Source organism: Hemicordylus capensis, chromosome 6 (assembly GCF_027244095.1).
Source record: "Hemicordylus capensis ecotype Gifberg chromosome 6, rHemCap1.1.pri, whole genome shotgun sequence".
Lineage (NCBI taxonomy): Eukaryota > Metazoa > Chordata > Lepidosauria > Squamata > Cordylidae > Hemicordylus > Hemicordylus capensis.
In genome coordinates, this window is record NC_069662.1 from 98,048,254 (window position 1) to 98,063,224 (window position 14,971).

At 41.7% G+C, this 14,971-nt stretch overlaps 1 protein-coding gene across 8 annotated transcripts in view; it reads left to right on the forward strand.

The window, feature by feature from the left end:
* Positions 1-14,971, forward strand: part of ULK4 (unc-51 like kinase 4) — a 370,052-nt gene that overhangs the window by 254,337 nt on the left and 100,744 nt on the right. For all 8 annotated transcript variants that reach the window (XM_053265063.1, XM_053265068.1, XM_053265061.1 and 5 more), the window contains exons 34-35: positions 609-707; positions 14,370-14,555. In XM_053265063.1, the coding sequence (XP_053121038.1) occupies positions 609-707; positions 14,370-14,555 (285 nt within the window). The remainder of the gene's footprint in view (positions 1-608; positions 708-14,369; positions 14,556-14,971) is intronic.

Genomic DNA, 14,971 nt, shown 5'->3' on the forward strand with positions numbered 1-14,971 from the left:
CATATCACCCCTGAGAACTGACTCATAACCTGTTGCTATGTGGCATACTTCACCCCACACCATGGTAAGGCTAGCAAGCATCTACAATGGGTATGGTTCCATTTTTAATTATCTCCTTATTTCAAAAATTGTGAACCTTCACACATTTTGCATTTGTCTTAAGGAGGTGTCAAGTATGCATCTGATCTTTTGTGTATTTTAATAATACTTTTATTATAAAATGTAATTCAGGAATGTAATTTTTTAAAGGAGTCCATTGAAAGTGTCCCACTTGTCTCCCTGGTATATGGATATTCTAAATCAAGATCTTAATCAGGATTTATTTTATTCTTTTATTTTAAATTTTATTTTCATATTAAATGACTATGACATGTTCAAGGACTTACTTGAATGAACAGAGATTCCATGGACATCTGGACTCTCTTCCTGGAAGCCTCCAGCATGCACTGGTCCTGAATGGTGCCTGTTGGGCCAAAATGTAGCTTGTCATAAAACTACACTACTAGACTGTATGCTCAAATGATTTTAATAATTTGCACACAAATATACCTGATCTTGAAGAGGCTTGAAAAGGGTTGTGATCTGAAAGTTGATTCATTTTCATTAAGGCACAAAAATCTGGCATAGGAGGGGACACTCAACCTGCTGAAGACCTTCTGCGTATTAACAAACCCTTGACAGACTTAATTAGCCTGCTTATTCAGCTGGTAAGTGCTTCTTTGTTTGTAAATTTATTGGAATGTTTGCTTACATTTGTATCCTACCTGTCCTAAAGGTTCAAGACAGACTATAATGTGCCCCCCCCAAAAAAATCCAGTAAAATGTTGGCTCACATGTTCCGCAGCATAACACAGTTTATTTTGAGCCATCCATGCTGCTGTTGGCTCCTAAGGAAGCACTTTTGGTCTTACTCAAGAATGCAGATACTTAAAGTAGCATGCCTGAACTTTGAGAGCACTTGGAAAAATTGCAAGTAGCCCATTCAGAGTGTTGGTGTTCTTCCTTAAATATTGGTGCTCTCGTTTCAGGACACTGGCTATTCCTGAGGAGTCTACAGCAGTGCAAGTGGCTCAGAACTGTCCATGTTATGCTGCAGAATATGTTGGCCAGTGGTTCCAGTACTTTAAAAGTACCCCCAATTTGAGGTTGAGTTCCTATCCCTAGTGCTTCAGCTGTTCTCCAGCTGTGCTTTCTCAATTTCTGATATTTTCCATCATCCATGTAAGTCCGTTCTCTTGGCTGTCACCGAGAGAAAACCCTTCACTTCCCCTAAACTATGCCTCAGCCTAAGCTTGTGCATTTTATTCCTGGGACCAGTGCAGATGTAATGCTACTTTGACCCTTAATCAGAGAGTTAAGGCCTTGAACACTCTTTCCGCCTTCCTTTACAAATGAATGCCTATCCATATTGCCTAATGATTAAGTATGTCTGACCACATTATCTTTGGTTAACAAAATTGCAAGGATACACTGAACCCACCTTTGAACATAAGAACAACCCAAGGCCCATCTAGTCCAGTATCCTGTTTCACACAGTGGCCCACCAGATGCCACTGGAAGCCTAAAGCAGGAGTTGAGGGCATGCCCTCTCTCCTGCTGTCACTCTCCTGCAACTGGTACTCAGAGGCATCCTACCTTTGAGGCTGGAGGTGGTCTATAGCCCTCCAACTAGCAGCCATTGATAGACTTCTCCTCCATGAAGTTATCCAAAACCCTCTTAAAGCCATCCAGGTTGTTGGCTGTCACCACATCTTGTGGCAGAAAATTCCACAAGTTGATTATGTGAAAAAATACTTCCGTTTTCTGGCCTTAAATTTCCTGGCAATCAATTTCATGGGAAGACCCCTGGTTCTAGCGTTATGTGTGAGAGAGAAGAATTTCTCTCTATCCACTTTCTCCACACCATGCATGAATTTATAGACCTTTATCATGTCTCCTCGCAGTCGTCTTTTTTCTAAACTAAATAGCCCCAGGTGTTGTAGCCTAGCCTCATAAGAAAGGTGTTCTAGGCCCCTGATCATCTTGGTTGCCCTCTTCTGCACCTTTTCCAATTATATAATGTCCTTTTTAAGATGTGGTGACCAGAATTGTACACAGTACTCCAGGTGTGGCCGCACCATCGTTTTGTATAAGGGCATTATAATATTAGCCATTTTATTTTCATTCCCCTTCCTAATAACCCCTAGCATGGAATTGGCCTTTTTCACAGCTGCCGCACATTGAGTCGACACTTTCAACGATCTGTCCACCATGACCCCAAGATCCCTCTCCTGATCAGTCATTGACAGCTCAGATCCCATCAGCATATACTTGAAGTTGGAGTTTTCCGTCCCAGTGTGCATCACTTCACACTTGCCAACATTGAAGCACATTTGCCATTTTGTCGCCCACTCCCCTAGTTTGGAGGGATCCTTTTGGAGCTCCTCACAATCGGTTTTGGATTTCACTACCTGAAAGAGTTTGGTATCATCTGCAACTTTGGCCACCTCGCTGCTTACTCCTGCTTCTAGATCATTTATGAATAAATTAAAAAGGACTGGTCCCAGTACAAATCCTTAGGGGATCCCACTTCTTACTTCCCTCCATTGTGAAAACTCTCCATTTATCCCTATCCTCTGTTTCCTGTCTTTCAACTAGTTAGCAATCCACATATGTACTTCTCCACTTATCCTATGACTACTAAGTTTTCTCAGGAGTCTTTGATGAGGAACTTTGTCGAAAGCTTTTTGGAAGTCCAGGTATACTATGTGAACTGGATCACCTTGATCCACACACTTGTTGACACTCTCAAAGAACTCCAAAAGGTTGGTGAGGCAAGATTTACCTTTGCAGAAACCATGCTGGTTCTCTCCTAGTAGGGCCTGTTCTATGTGTTTTACAATGTTATCCTTGAGGATGCTTTCCATCAATTTGCCTGGAATGGACGTTAAGCTAACTAGCCTGTAATCTCTGGATAGTCCCTGGACCCTTTTTGAAATTCGGTGTTACATTTGCTACTCTGCAGTCCTCTGGTACAGAGCCTGATTACAGGGATAAGTTATATATTTTAGCAAGGAGGTCGGCAATTTCACATTTGAGTTCTTTGAGGACTCTTGGATGGATGCCATCCGGCCTTAGCAATTTGCTAGTTTTCAGTGTTTCCAGACAGTTCAGAACATCATCTCTTGTCACTTCTATCTGACCCAACTCCCTAGCCTCCATCGCTAAAATTCCTGGTTCAGGAACAAGTATATGCTCAGTATCCTCTGCCGTGAAGACAGACGCAAAGAACTCATTCAGCTTCTCTGCAACCTCCATATCCTCCTTAATAATCCCCTTCACTACCTCATTATCCAATGGTCCAACCATCTCCCTGGCAGGTTTCCTGCATCTGATGTATTTAAGGAAGTTTTTGTTATTCCCCTTGATCCTTTTAGCTAAATGTTCCTCAAACTCCTTTTTTGCCTTCCTTATTGTCACCTTGCATTTCTTTTGTCAGAATTTGTGTACCTTTCTGTTCTCCTCATTTGGGCAGGGCTTCCAGTTTCGGAAGGAAGTCTGGTTCCCTTTTATGACTTCCTTGACGGTACCCGTTAGCCATGCTGGCATCCTCCTTGACTTAGTGGTACCTTTCCTCCTTTGGGGTATACATTCTAACTGGGCTTCTAGTACTGTGGTTTTGAGTAAACTCCATGCATTCTGGAGCGAAGTGACTCTCCTGATTTTCTCCTTCAGCTTTCTTTTCACCATACTCATTTTGGAGAAGTTTCCTCTTCTGAAATTCAAAGTGTCTGTGTTAGACTTCCTTGGTGATTCTCCTCCCATGTGTATGCTGAATTTGATCGCACTATGGTCACTGTTCCCTAAAGGGTCAATGACACTGACATCCCGCACCAAGTCCTGGGTGCCACTCAGGATTAAGTCCAAGGTCACCTTCTCTCTGGTTGGTTCCAAGACCAACTGTTCTAGGGCACAGTCATTCAACATATCTAGAAATTTGACCTCTTTGTCATGACCTGACTGTGAATTTACCCAGTCTATGTGTGGGTAATGGATGTCACCCATTATTACTGCAATGCCTCTCCTGGAAGCCTCCCTGATTTCTTCCTGCAACTCCCAGTCACTTTCAGCATTTTGATCCAGAGTGCAGTAGCATGTCTCCAGTAGCACATTTCCTTTCAGGCCTTGTATTGTCACCCACAGAGTTTCCGTGGAGTACTCTGGTCCTCCTAGGTTTTCTAGCTTGTTAGATTCTATCTTTTCATTGACATACAGTGCTACTCCACCTCCAAGACACCCCTCCCTGTCCTTTCTATTGAGTTTATACCCAGGGATAACAGTGTCCCACTGGTTCTCACTGTTCCACCATGTTTCTGTTACGCCCACTATATCTATTTCTGCATTAGCAACCAAGCACTCCAGCTCACCCATCTTGGCTCAGAGGCTTCTGGCATTGGCATATAAGCACCTGTACTCTGAATCTCTTCCCTGGTGTCTGCTATCTTTCTTTTGACTCTTTGACCAGCTGGCACAGGCTTCTGTCTGCTCTTTATGCTGTTCTGCTCTGTCCCCTTCTGTTTTATCTGAATCCTCTGCACCCTCACACTTTAAGGGATGGCATTTGCGAAACCAGATACTGTTCAGCTCCTGTCGGCTATTCCCCAGGCATCATTTTAAAAGCTGCTCTGCAACCTTTTTGATTTTAAGTGCCAGCAGTCTGGTTCCATCTTGGTTCAGCCCGTCCCTTTTGTACAGGCCTTGCTTCCCCCAAAATGTGTCCCAGTGCCTACTAAATCTAAACCCCTCCTCCCGGCACCAACGTCTCATCCACGCATTGAAACCCCTCAGCTCTGCCTGTCTCACTTGTACCTGTGTGTGGAACAGGTAGCATTTCTGAGAATGCTACCTTGGGAGTCCTGGACTTCAGAACGCTACCTATCAGCCTAAATTTGGCTTCCAGGACCTCCCGACTACATTTCTCCACATCATTGGTGCCGACGTGCGCCATGACAGCTGTCTCCTCCTCAGCACTGCCTAAGAGCCTATCTAGATGCTGCGTGATATCCTCAACCTTCGGACCAGGCAGGCAAGTCACCGTGCGGTCAACACGCGGGTCACAAACCCATCTCTGTATACCTCTAATGATTGAATCGCCCACTACAAGGAGGACCCCACCCCCCGGAGGAGTATCCCCTGTGTAAGAGGATATGGGCTCATCATCCACAGAAGGGGTCCCTTCTAGAGGAGCGTTTCCCTCAGACTGATGTCCTCAGACCGATGTCTCTTCCTCAGACCGATGTCCTCCTTCCCTGAGACCTTCATTCTCCCTGAGAGCAGCGGAGCTATCAGTCCTGGAGTGGGATGCCTCTGCCATGTCCCTGAAGGTCTCATCCCTATCTCTCTCTGAGCTTCTCTAGATTCGCCACCTTGGTCTTGAGGGAATGAACTTGTTCCCTGAGAGCCAGGAGCTCCTTGCATTCAACACACACCCATGACTTCTGCCCATGGAGCAAATAGTCATACGTACAACACTCTGTGCAATACACTGGGAAGTGCCCCCTCTCCTGCTGGCTTTCTAGCTTCATACTGGTTTTGTTAGCTGTTTACAGTATTTAGAGATAGTTTATTTGAAGGATAGTTCTCAACTGTTGTGGTCAGCTATTTAACTGTCCAAACAGCCTTTCTCAGGAATATGAGGGAGGGATCTGTACTTACCTTCTCTTCTCCACCGGGCTCCTTGTGATCACAGGGACTTGTTCCGGGCTCCCCCGCACACTTCCCGCTAAACTCCTGCAAAACTCCAATGTCCTGTTTGCTATCCCTGTTCACTATGTTCTCAGGCCTACACCTCTCATGTAGTGAGTAGGCTTCAAAATGAGACACAGGATGTGAGTCATAGGGATGTAGGGCCTCCCCCACCCTAGCTGACTCCACCTCCTCCAGGCAGGGACAAACTAAAACACAGGAATTTGCTAGCCCTGGCAAATAACACACACAGAGACTAGAACTTATCCCTTAAAGAGAAACCAGCCCTTCAAAGTCTCCCCTCCTCCTGTTAGTTAGTTTAAAGGGGGGAAAGGCTAGATGTTGTTGATTATAAAAACTCTCTCACCTCCTGAAACTGCTCCTGCTCTTTCCAGAGTAGGCTTCAAACTACTTTTGGAACTCAGGATATAGATATGAAGACTTAATGGGTAAACTGTAGTTTGTACCAAGCATGAGTGATACAATCTAAGTCAATGCTACCTTGGTATTTAAAAAAATTTTTTAGTACATATTAAAATTTAAAATGTCAGTTTTAAGCTGAAAATTATGTTAATGCCATATAATACAATGTCCTTGAAAAACATCTAAAATGACATAAAACATTTTAAGTCATTCAGTGAAGTCATCCAGGGCAAAACTATGCCTATGTACTGCTAGGTTTTGTTAGCTTCAGCTTTGAATAACTTAAATAATGATGACTGAACCTTCTTTAAAATTGTGCTCTGAAGCTAAATAGCACTCACCATTAAAGCATTTTCCTTTATATTCTTCTATAATACCCTAATCTGTCAGTTAGGTAACCTTGAATCATTCCCTTTCTTCGTAAGTGTTTACATTCTTCAATTATTTATAAATCACTATTATCTATTATTTATAAGTATCTATTATAGTCCCTCTGCAGTTTATTTTTACCAAGTTACCAATTTTTAGTTTTTTTCTTATGTCAGTATGGTTGAATAACAGAAATTTGGCTGGGGAAAATCACAGATCAGATCTCGAAACAGTAGGGACTGCATGCTGTTCAGGAAACAGAAGCAAGGATACAAGGAGAGAGAGTGAGGACTGGAAAATTGAATAAGAAGAGATCCCAGAAGGAGGAAGCAGAGTGCAGAAGGCGGAAGCAGAGTGCAGAAGGCAGAGTAGGCAGTGGGCTGAAAAGCCCCCTGGGAAAAGTGTCCCCAGGCAGATCTGCCTGTTGCAGCCTTCATAGCCTTCAGCTTCCCCAAGTGATAGGAAGAAGTTCTTGTCCAGTTTATTAAAATCTAAAGTGGACAAAAACCCACTCCTCACTTTCGTATTAAAGGCAAATTACAGATGACCAAGATGCATATTCTGAGCCAAAGAATTACTATTTATCAACATTGCTAGTTGTGAAACATCTGACAGCAAAAACCTGCTGATTTGGTGCCACATGATGCAAAATATAAGGTTTCTTGTGACTCCTCCATGCAGTGTTCAGAAATAAGCTTTTGTATAATATAGATATTCTTATAGTGAGATTTCAAAAGATGTTAAAGGCACACATAGAGCAAGTACATGCAGAAAAACAGAAATTCACAAGTTGATGTGCTCATGCACAAAAACACTCTCTCCCCAGATCAGTATTTCAGTGCCCACATTAATGGCCAGTTCAGAATGCAACCCAAAGCTTGCCAAGCCCATACACTCCTTCCAGTGTTCCCTCTAACAGGGATTCCCAGATGTTGTTGACTACTACTCCCAGAATCCCCAGCTGCAATGGATTTTGCTTGGGGATTATGGGAGTTGTAGTCAACAACATCTGGGAATCCCTGTTAGAGGGAACACTGACTCACTCCCTTTCTGTCCTTCTGCCTCCTCAGCTTGTGTGTCTGGGAATCTTCGTTTCTTCAAACCACAGCTCTGCAACTCTTCTGAAGTTATGGTTTTAGATCCCAGGTTGAAATCTTGGTTTGTAAACCATAGTTAAATTACAGGTTTTGACTTCATATGCACTGTGGAGCCATGATATAAACAAACCAGGATTTGAAACATCACAGTTCCATGCATAACCTGAGGAAGTAAAGGGAGGAGGGCTGTGGACAGGCGTGAACGGCTTTGGGTCACCACACACAACCTAACAAAAACAATTGTATAGAGGTGTGCACGAATCATTTTTTGCAATTCGATTTGACCTCAAATCAAATGGCAAAATATTGAATCAATTCGTTGAACCAGCCAGCTGGCCAGTTCGATGAATCAAATCAGAAATTCACAAAAAGTTTCCCTACGGAATAATGGGGAAGTTTAATCATCCCATTGTTCCCCATGGGTAGAGTTGGGTGGGAGGGCATACCTACCACCCATCCCATAAAAGAAACGGGCAAGCGGGTGATTCTTTAAAAAAAAATTATTTTAAAAACTCATAGAATCCTATGGGGGTTTAGATTCAATTCTTCATCGCTTGCTTGCCCGTTTCTTTTGTGGGTTGGATGGTAGGTAGCACCCATCACGCCGTACCGACCAACTGACTATGGTGTCCCTGGGACCTACCCATGGGGGGCAATGCGGTGATTCGAGTTCCCCATTGTCCCCTTTGACCAAAACAAGCAGACTGCACACATTTTTCAGCCCTGCCTTGCAAAACAACACTGCAGAACAGAAGCACATACAGTCCCTTCCAACACAGAATACCACATTTTGCAAAACACATAGTCCAAAATGGCCAAAAAAGAATCACTGCCCCATAACCCATTGTCAGCCCCAATGCCTGTGCTGCAGTAGCATCATTGGCACAGGTTGCTCTCTCACACACAATTATGACTCCATTCTCATTTGCAACAGCTGCCACAGCAGTACCCTTAGCAGCCAGCAGGCATAGCCATAAGCTTTACTGCAGCAATGTGTTCAGCCACATTTTGACTGAGTGATTATATCTTGCAATTCAGATTGCAGACCAGAGCAGTGAGTGAAGCACAAGTTGCGCTCAAGGTCAGACATGGAGCTCATGCAGCAGTGCTGCTCTATATCCAAACAGGTACTTCAGAATCACAAAATCCAGGAAGAAATTTGGATGAACTTCATAAGCATCCCTAAACTGTCATGAATTAGCCAGCTAAATATTTGGCTTCAGGCATTTAGTAAGAATATGCTGCAATTATTACAAACTTTCAAAAAGATCTTGGACAATGATGATGATAAAGTAATTGGAGGATGATGATGAAATAAGAGGAAGAATCTTTCACAATCACAAAAGAGTATTGTAAAGCTCCTTCAAACTTTAAGTTTGTATTTTCTAATTGAACTGCAGTAAAACTTATCAGATTTAATAATACTGATGAAAACTTGCTTTTTGCCTAATATTTGTAAAACAATCTTGTCCCTAACTCCCAGCAGCCCAAACATTACAGCATGTTCTGTTATCATATTTCTGATCTAATGAACAGCTATCTCTTATCATAATAAGCTCTCTTTGTGCATAACCTCATTAACGTGCTGAAATAGAGTTCCCTCTGGCTATTAAGATGCGCTAGCAACTCCATTGGTGTTTAAACTGCTACTTCAGCTCAAATGATCATACACATTTCTTGCAGCAGTTTGCAATTTACAAATCCTGTGAAATTGGGACCAAAATAAAGGGATCTTGTTGCCCTTAAATAACAAACAAACACTACCAGAAAAATTGCCCCTTTTGATGTCATTCTTTTTTCACCATCTAACTGCAACTATAGAAAGCATATAATGCCCTATTTATATAGGTGCCCTACAGTACTTTGAGTAGCCACTTAATGGCGCATCGGGGAAATGACTTGCCTAGCAAGCATGAGGTTTCCAGTTCAAATCCCTGCGGGTATGTTTCCCAGACTATGGAAACACCTATATCAGGTAGCAGCGATATAGGAAGATGCTGAAAGGCATAATCTCATACTGCGCAGGAGGCAATGGTAAACCCCTCCTGTATTCTACCAAAAGAAAAGCACAGGGCTCTGTGGACGCCAGGAGTCAACACAGACTCCACGGCACACTTTACCTTTACAATACTTTGGGGTGAAAACAGATAGAAATCCAATAGTATTATTCTACATTACACTAAATTTGTCTATTCTTGTTTTTAATTGGAACACATTTGCCCTTCAATCAGTCTGCCATGTTTTGGGTTCCATTTAGTTTGCAAGTACATATAGTAGGAACTGGCTCTCTCTCTTAGATTTCTGTATCTGTTACTCCCTCTACACATTTTAAAAAATATTGTGTATTACTGTTCTTTGGGTCTTTTTAGAGACCATACTGTTGTTTCCTCGGGATATCCCTTTCTCTACTCTTTCCCCCTGCCCTTTGGCTCTCCACCTTAAAAAAAAATTTTTTTAAATGCTTTAAAGCACTTTTATTGTATTTCGTTTATGTGAACTACCTCTGGTACCAATTGACTGAGAGTATTTTGTACAGGCAATGGGTTTAAAAAGTATGAACCTTCTGTGCCAAGAAGAGCTGGATTATACAATTTGTATAGATTATGCAAATCATACCTTTGCTTTAGTAATTTAGTGTGTGCAAGATATACATGGAAATGAAGCCCTTCCCTAATCACTGAAGATCTTATTCAACCTCTTTTGCAGAGTATGAAATGTTACCAGATCTTTTCCACACACTTGAAAACCTATCTTTGTTGTTATAGCAGCCATAGGTTGTTTAAATAAAAATTCCTAGGATGCTGAGTTCTGTCCCCAAACCAAATGTAATTATTTACTGATACTTATATCCCACCTTTTCAACAGAAAAAGTCAAGGTAACTAACAAAATCAATATAAAATAAAAATGGGTCAAAACAAGCCAGTGAAAGTGGCCTTATTCTCCTATCCTTTTTGTGGAGTGGCTGACTACTGATGGAGTCCAAGAGGAGGAGAAGCCAGGTCTTGGCTGGGTCAAACAAGTTAATGGAAAGGGCCTGCTGTCCCCACCCCCACCCCCACTTCTGCTAATTAAGAGCTGATTATGTGCAAGTGTGCAATTACACCCAGACACCCACTCAGCCTATCTGTAAGTGGGAAGAATTACATACATACAAACATTTATTTACATTCTCTTTGGGGTTAGAGGAGAGGGAAACAGAGCTTAATGTTATGTGGCAGTGTTAACACTTCCATATCAACCATAAGTTATTCGAACAAGTCATAGGATTTCACCTTCCACCAGGTTAGCTGTATGTCTGCTGCCTAGAGTTAGGAACATAGGAAACTGCCATATACTGAGTCAGACCATTGGTCTATCTAGCTCAGTATTGTTTTCACAGACTGGCAGCGGCTTCTCCAAGGTTGCAGGCAGGAATCTCTCTCAGCCCTATCTTGGAGAAGCCATGGAGGGAACTTGAAACTTTCTGCTCTTCCCAGAGCAGCTTCATCCACTGAGGGGAATATCTTATAGTGCTCACACTTCTAGTCTCCCATTCAGATGCAACCAGGGCAGACCCTGCTTAGCTATGGGGACAAGTCATGCTTGCTACCACAAGACCAGCTCTCCTCTCACGGCCCCTGTTTCTTAACCGTAAATTCATCTCCTGGTTTTACCACACATACAGTCCTTTGTCCTCTCCCATGGGTTACCCACCCTGCTCTCTCCAGCCAGGCCAGCAACTTCACCTCTTGGCTCAAGACAGGGCAGCCAGCTAGCTACCGAGCCAGTCTCTTTGCATGCTGGCATAGTGGTGCATTCATTGGTTTCCTACTTATTTTCTGTTCGCTATGACTATACTTTTCCACATAAGGTTTCACAGTGGTTTTCAAAGGGAGAAAAAAATCACAAGATGTTCCCCTGTCTCCAAATGGCTCACAATCTAAAAACAAATTCAAGGTAACACCAGCATCAGCCATTCAAGGAATGCTGTGCTGTGGTTGGATAGGACCAGTTACTGTCCCCATGATAAATAGAAGAGATTTGCCACTTTAAAAATTGCCTTTTTACTCAGTTTGCAGGGGTAACTACTAACTGAGTAAAGTTAGTTGGCTAACTGATAGCACGACATGAAGGAAGCAAAGTGCTCCTGCCTGGCCCACCTATCCATTTTCCTACATCACATGGCTCTGCAACCTGCCACTGAAGCAGAACCTCCCCTCTGGCTCCCCCACTGGATGGATGGTCAGTAGGATGGTGGTAGGGGAAGGAGAAAAAGGACGGGAAGCTGCTCATTTTAACCTTTTAACGTGGTGTTCTTCTTATTTAGCAGGGGTAGAGTAACTGGCCGTATTCACCCCCAGCACAGTACCTCCAGTGACTGTTGCTGGTGTCGATCTTATGTTTCTTTTTAGATTGTGAGCCCTTTGGGGACAGGGAGCCATCTTTCTTATTTATTTATTTATTTATTTATTTATTATTTCTCAGTGTAAACCACCCTGAGCCATTTTTGGAAAGGTGGTATAGAAATTGAATTAATAATAATAATAATAATAATAATAATAATAATGGAAGAGGAATGCTGCAAGTCCATCAAACAGTAGAGGAGGAGAAAAGAGGCCTTGAAGAATATATCAAGGACAGTGAAGAAGATACACTTAAAATGGTCAATAATGAGAAACTATTCAACACCAATGAAACAAAGCAGGCCTACAAGAAAGAACAAGTCAAGAACTGAGCGGAAAAATGGAGAAATAAGCCACTGCATGGTCAATATTTGCACAATATAACTGCAAAATCAGACATCACCAAGACCTGGCAATGGCTTAAGAATGGCAACTTGAAGAAAGAAACAGAGGGTCTAATATTGGCTGCACAAGAACAGGCACTAAGAACAAATGCAATAAGAGCAAAAGTCGAAAAATCCACCACAAACAGCAAGTGCCGCCTTTGTAAAGAAGCAGATGAAACAGAGGACCACCTAATCAGCTGTTGTAAAAAGATCGTACAGACTGACTACAAACAAAGGCATGACAAGGTAGCAGGGATGATACACTGGAACATCTGCAAAAAATACAAGCTACCTGTAGCCAAAGATTGGTGGAACCATAAAACTGAAAAAGTTGTAGAAAATGAAGATGTAAAAATATTATGGGACTTCCGACTACAAACAGACAAACATCTGCCACATAATACACCAGATATAACTGTAGTCGAGAAAAAAGAAAAACAAGTTAAAATAATCGACATAGCAATACCAGGGGATAGCAGAATAGAAGAAAAAGAAATCGAAAAAATCACCAAATACAAAGATCTACAAATTGAAATTGAAAGGCTGTGGCAGAAAAAGACCAAAGTAATCCCAATGGTAATTGGCACCCTAGGTGCAATTCCAAAACAGCTTGAAGAGCACCTCAACACCATAGGGGCCTCAGAAATCACCATCAGCCAATTACAAAAAGCAGCTTTACTGGGAACAGCCTATATTCTGTGACGATATCTATAATAACAGCAACAACATTGATAATAAATTCAGCCATCCCTGGTCCTTAGGAAGGACTCGATGTCTGGATAAAACAAACCAGTCAATAACACCTGTCTGACTGTGTAAACAAGAAATAATAGTAATAATATTCCAGCTGCTGCCCAGATCTTCAGACACTGAACAAAAGTTGTTCAGTCCGCAGAATAATCTCTATTCCTCCTAATGCAAAAAAAAAAAGTTGTTTGGTCCTCAAAATAGTCACATGTCCTCTATAAATGTCCCTAGTTGGCAACCCTAAGCGGATTAGGACTGTGCCACAATACTGGCTGTGGTTTGAGAGGGACCTGCATTAGGCTGAGCATTTGATACATATAAAATAATAAATATTACTTAAAATACTAATTATCTGTATCTTGGTGGTTGTATTTCTGTCTATCATAATAAAAGGAGATTCCTGATTAGCTTTTACTGTGGTTAATATTAGTGCTGATGTAAAGTTTAACCAGCAGGTAATGTTCGCACTTCAGAAGGGGCAAGAAGTGTCGTTAAGCACTTTGGAGTGTTGTGTGCACCAATGTTATATACTACATGAGGCTTGATTGATTGATTGTTTAAGTGCCGTCAAGTCGATGTCAACTCTTAGCGACCACATAAATAGATTCTCTCCAGGATGATCTGTCTTCAACTTGGCCTTTAAGGTCTCTCAGTGGTCCATTCATTGCTGTTGTAATCGAGTCCAACCACCTTGCTGCTGGTCGTCCTCTTCTTCTCTTTCCTTCAACTTTCCCCAGCAATATAGACTTCTCAAGGGAGCTGGATCTTTGCATAATGTGTCCGAAGTATGATAGCTTGAGCCTGGTCATTTGTGCCTCGAATGAAAATTCTGGATTACATGAGGCTTATTGTTTGTATTTGTTGAACTCCAGAACACAGTATTGTATTAATTACTTTATTAGACATGATCATAAGTGGCTGCAAGGTAAGCAGATTTAGCAATAGCACTTACATTTATATACCGCTCTATAGCCGAAGCTCTCTAAGCGGTTTACAATGATTTAGCATATTGCCCCCAACATTCTGGGTACTCATTTTACCGACCTCGGAAGGATGGAAGGCTGAGTCAACCTTGAGCCCCTGGTCAGGATTGAACTTGTAACCTTCTGGTTACAGGGCGGCAGTTTTACCACTATTTACTATTTACTATTTAGTTTCTAACTTTATATACTGCGTCATCCAAAACCCAGTGAGAATGGAATTCTTTTATGTTTGAGATATTTACTGTTTTTATTTTTAGCTTCCAAGTGAGGATACTGAAGTATATGAGAATGCATCACAGTGCTTATCCGTGTTACTTCAGCTCTATGGTGGGGAAAGTGTGGATAGTATGTCTTCAGAAAACATGGACAGCTTTGCTGAAGTACTACAGTTGAAAAACCAAATAAAAGATCAGAAGCTTTTGTTGAGAGTAATTAAAAGAATGGTAAGTTAGTTACTTTGCATCCAAATTTTTAATACAGTATTTAAAATGTCTTTTACCTTAGCTGTATAATAATGTATGTAGATTAAAAAATAATAATTTAGGGGTGAAATGCTGTATTAAAATGATGTGACTTGTTAGCTTACACAAATATACTCCTGTCACACACCAAAGGACTTAATGATTGTAACTGGGTTATGTTTCTTTATTTTACTGTTTTTCTGTGTAAAGAGAAAGACAAGGTGATCCACAAAAACGGTATAAATTGCATAATAGTACTCGGCGATAATACAATGTTGTGAGTAACAAAGCAAATGTAAAGCGTTGTCGGTTCCCAAGTGTTGGTCAAAACATCTTTATCTGACTTCTGAAGCTTTGTAAGATTGGAATCTGGTGGATCTCTTTAGAAAAGGAGTTCA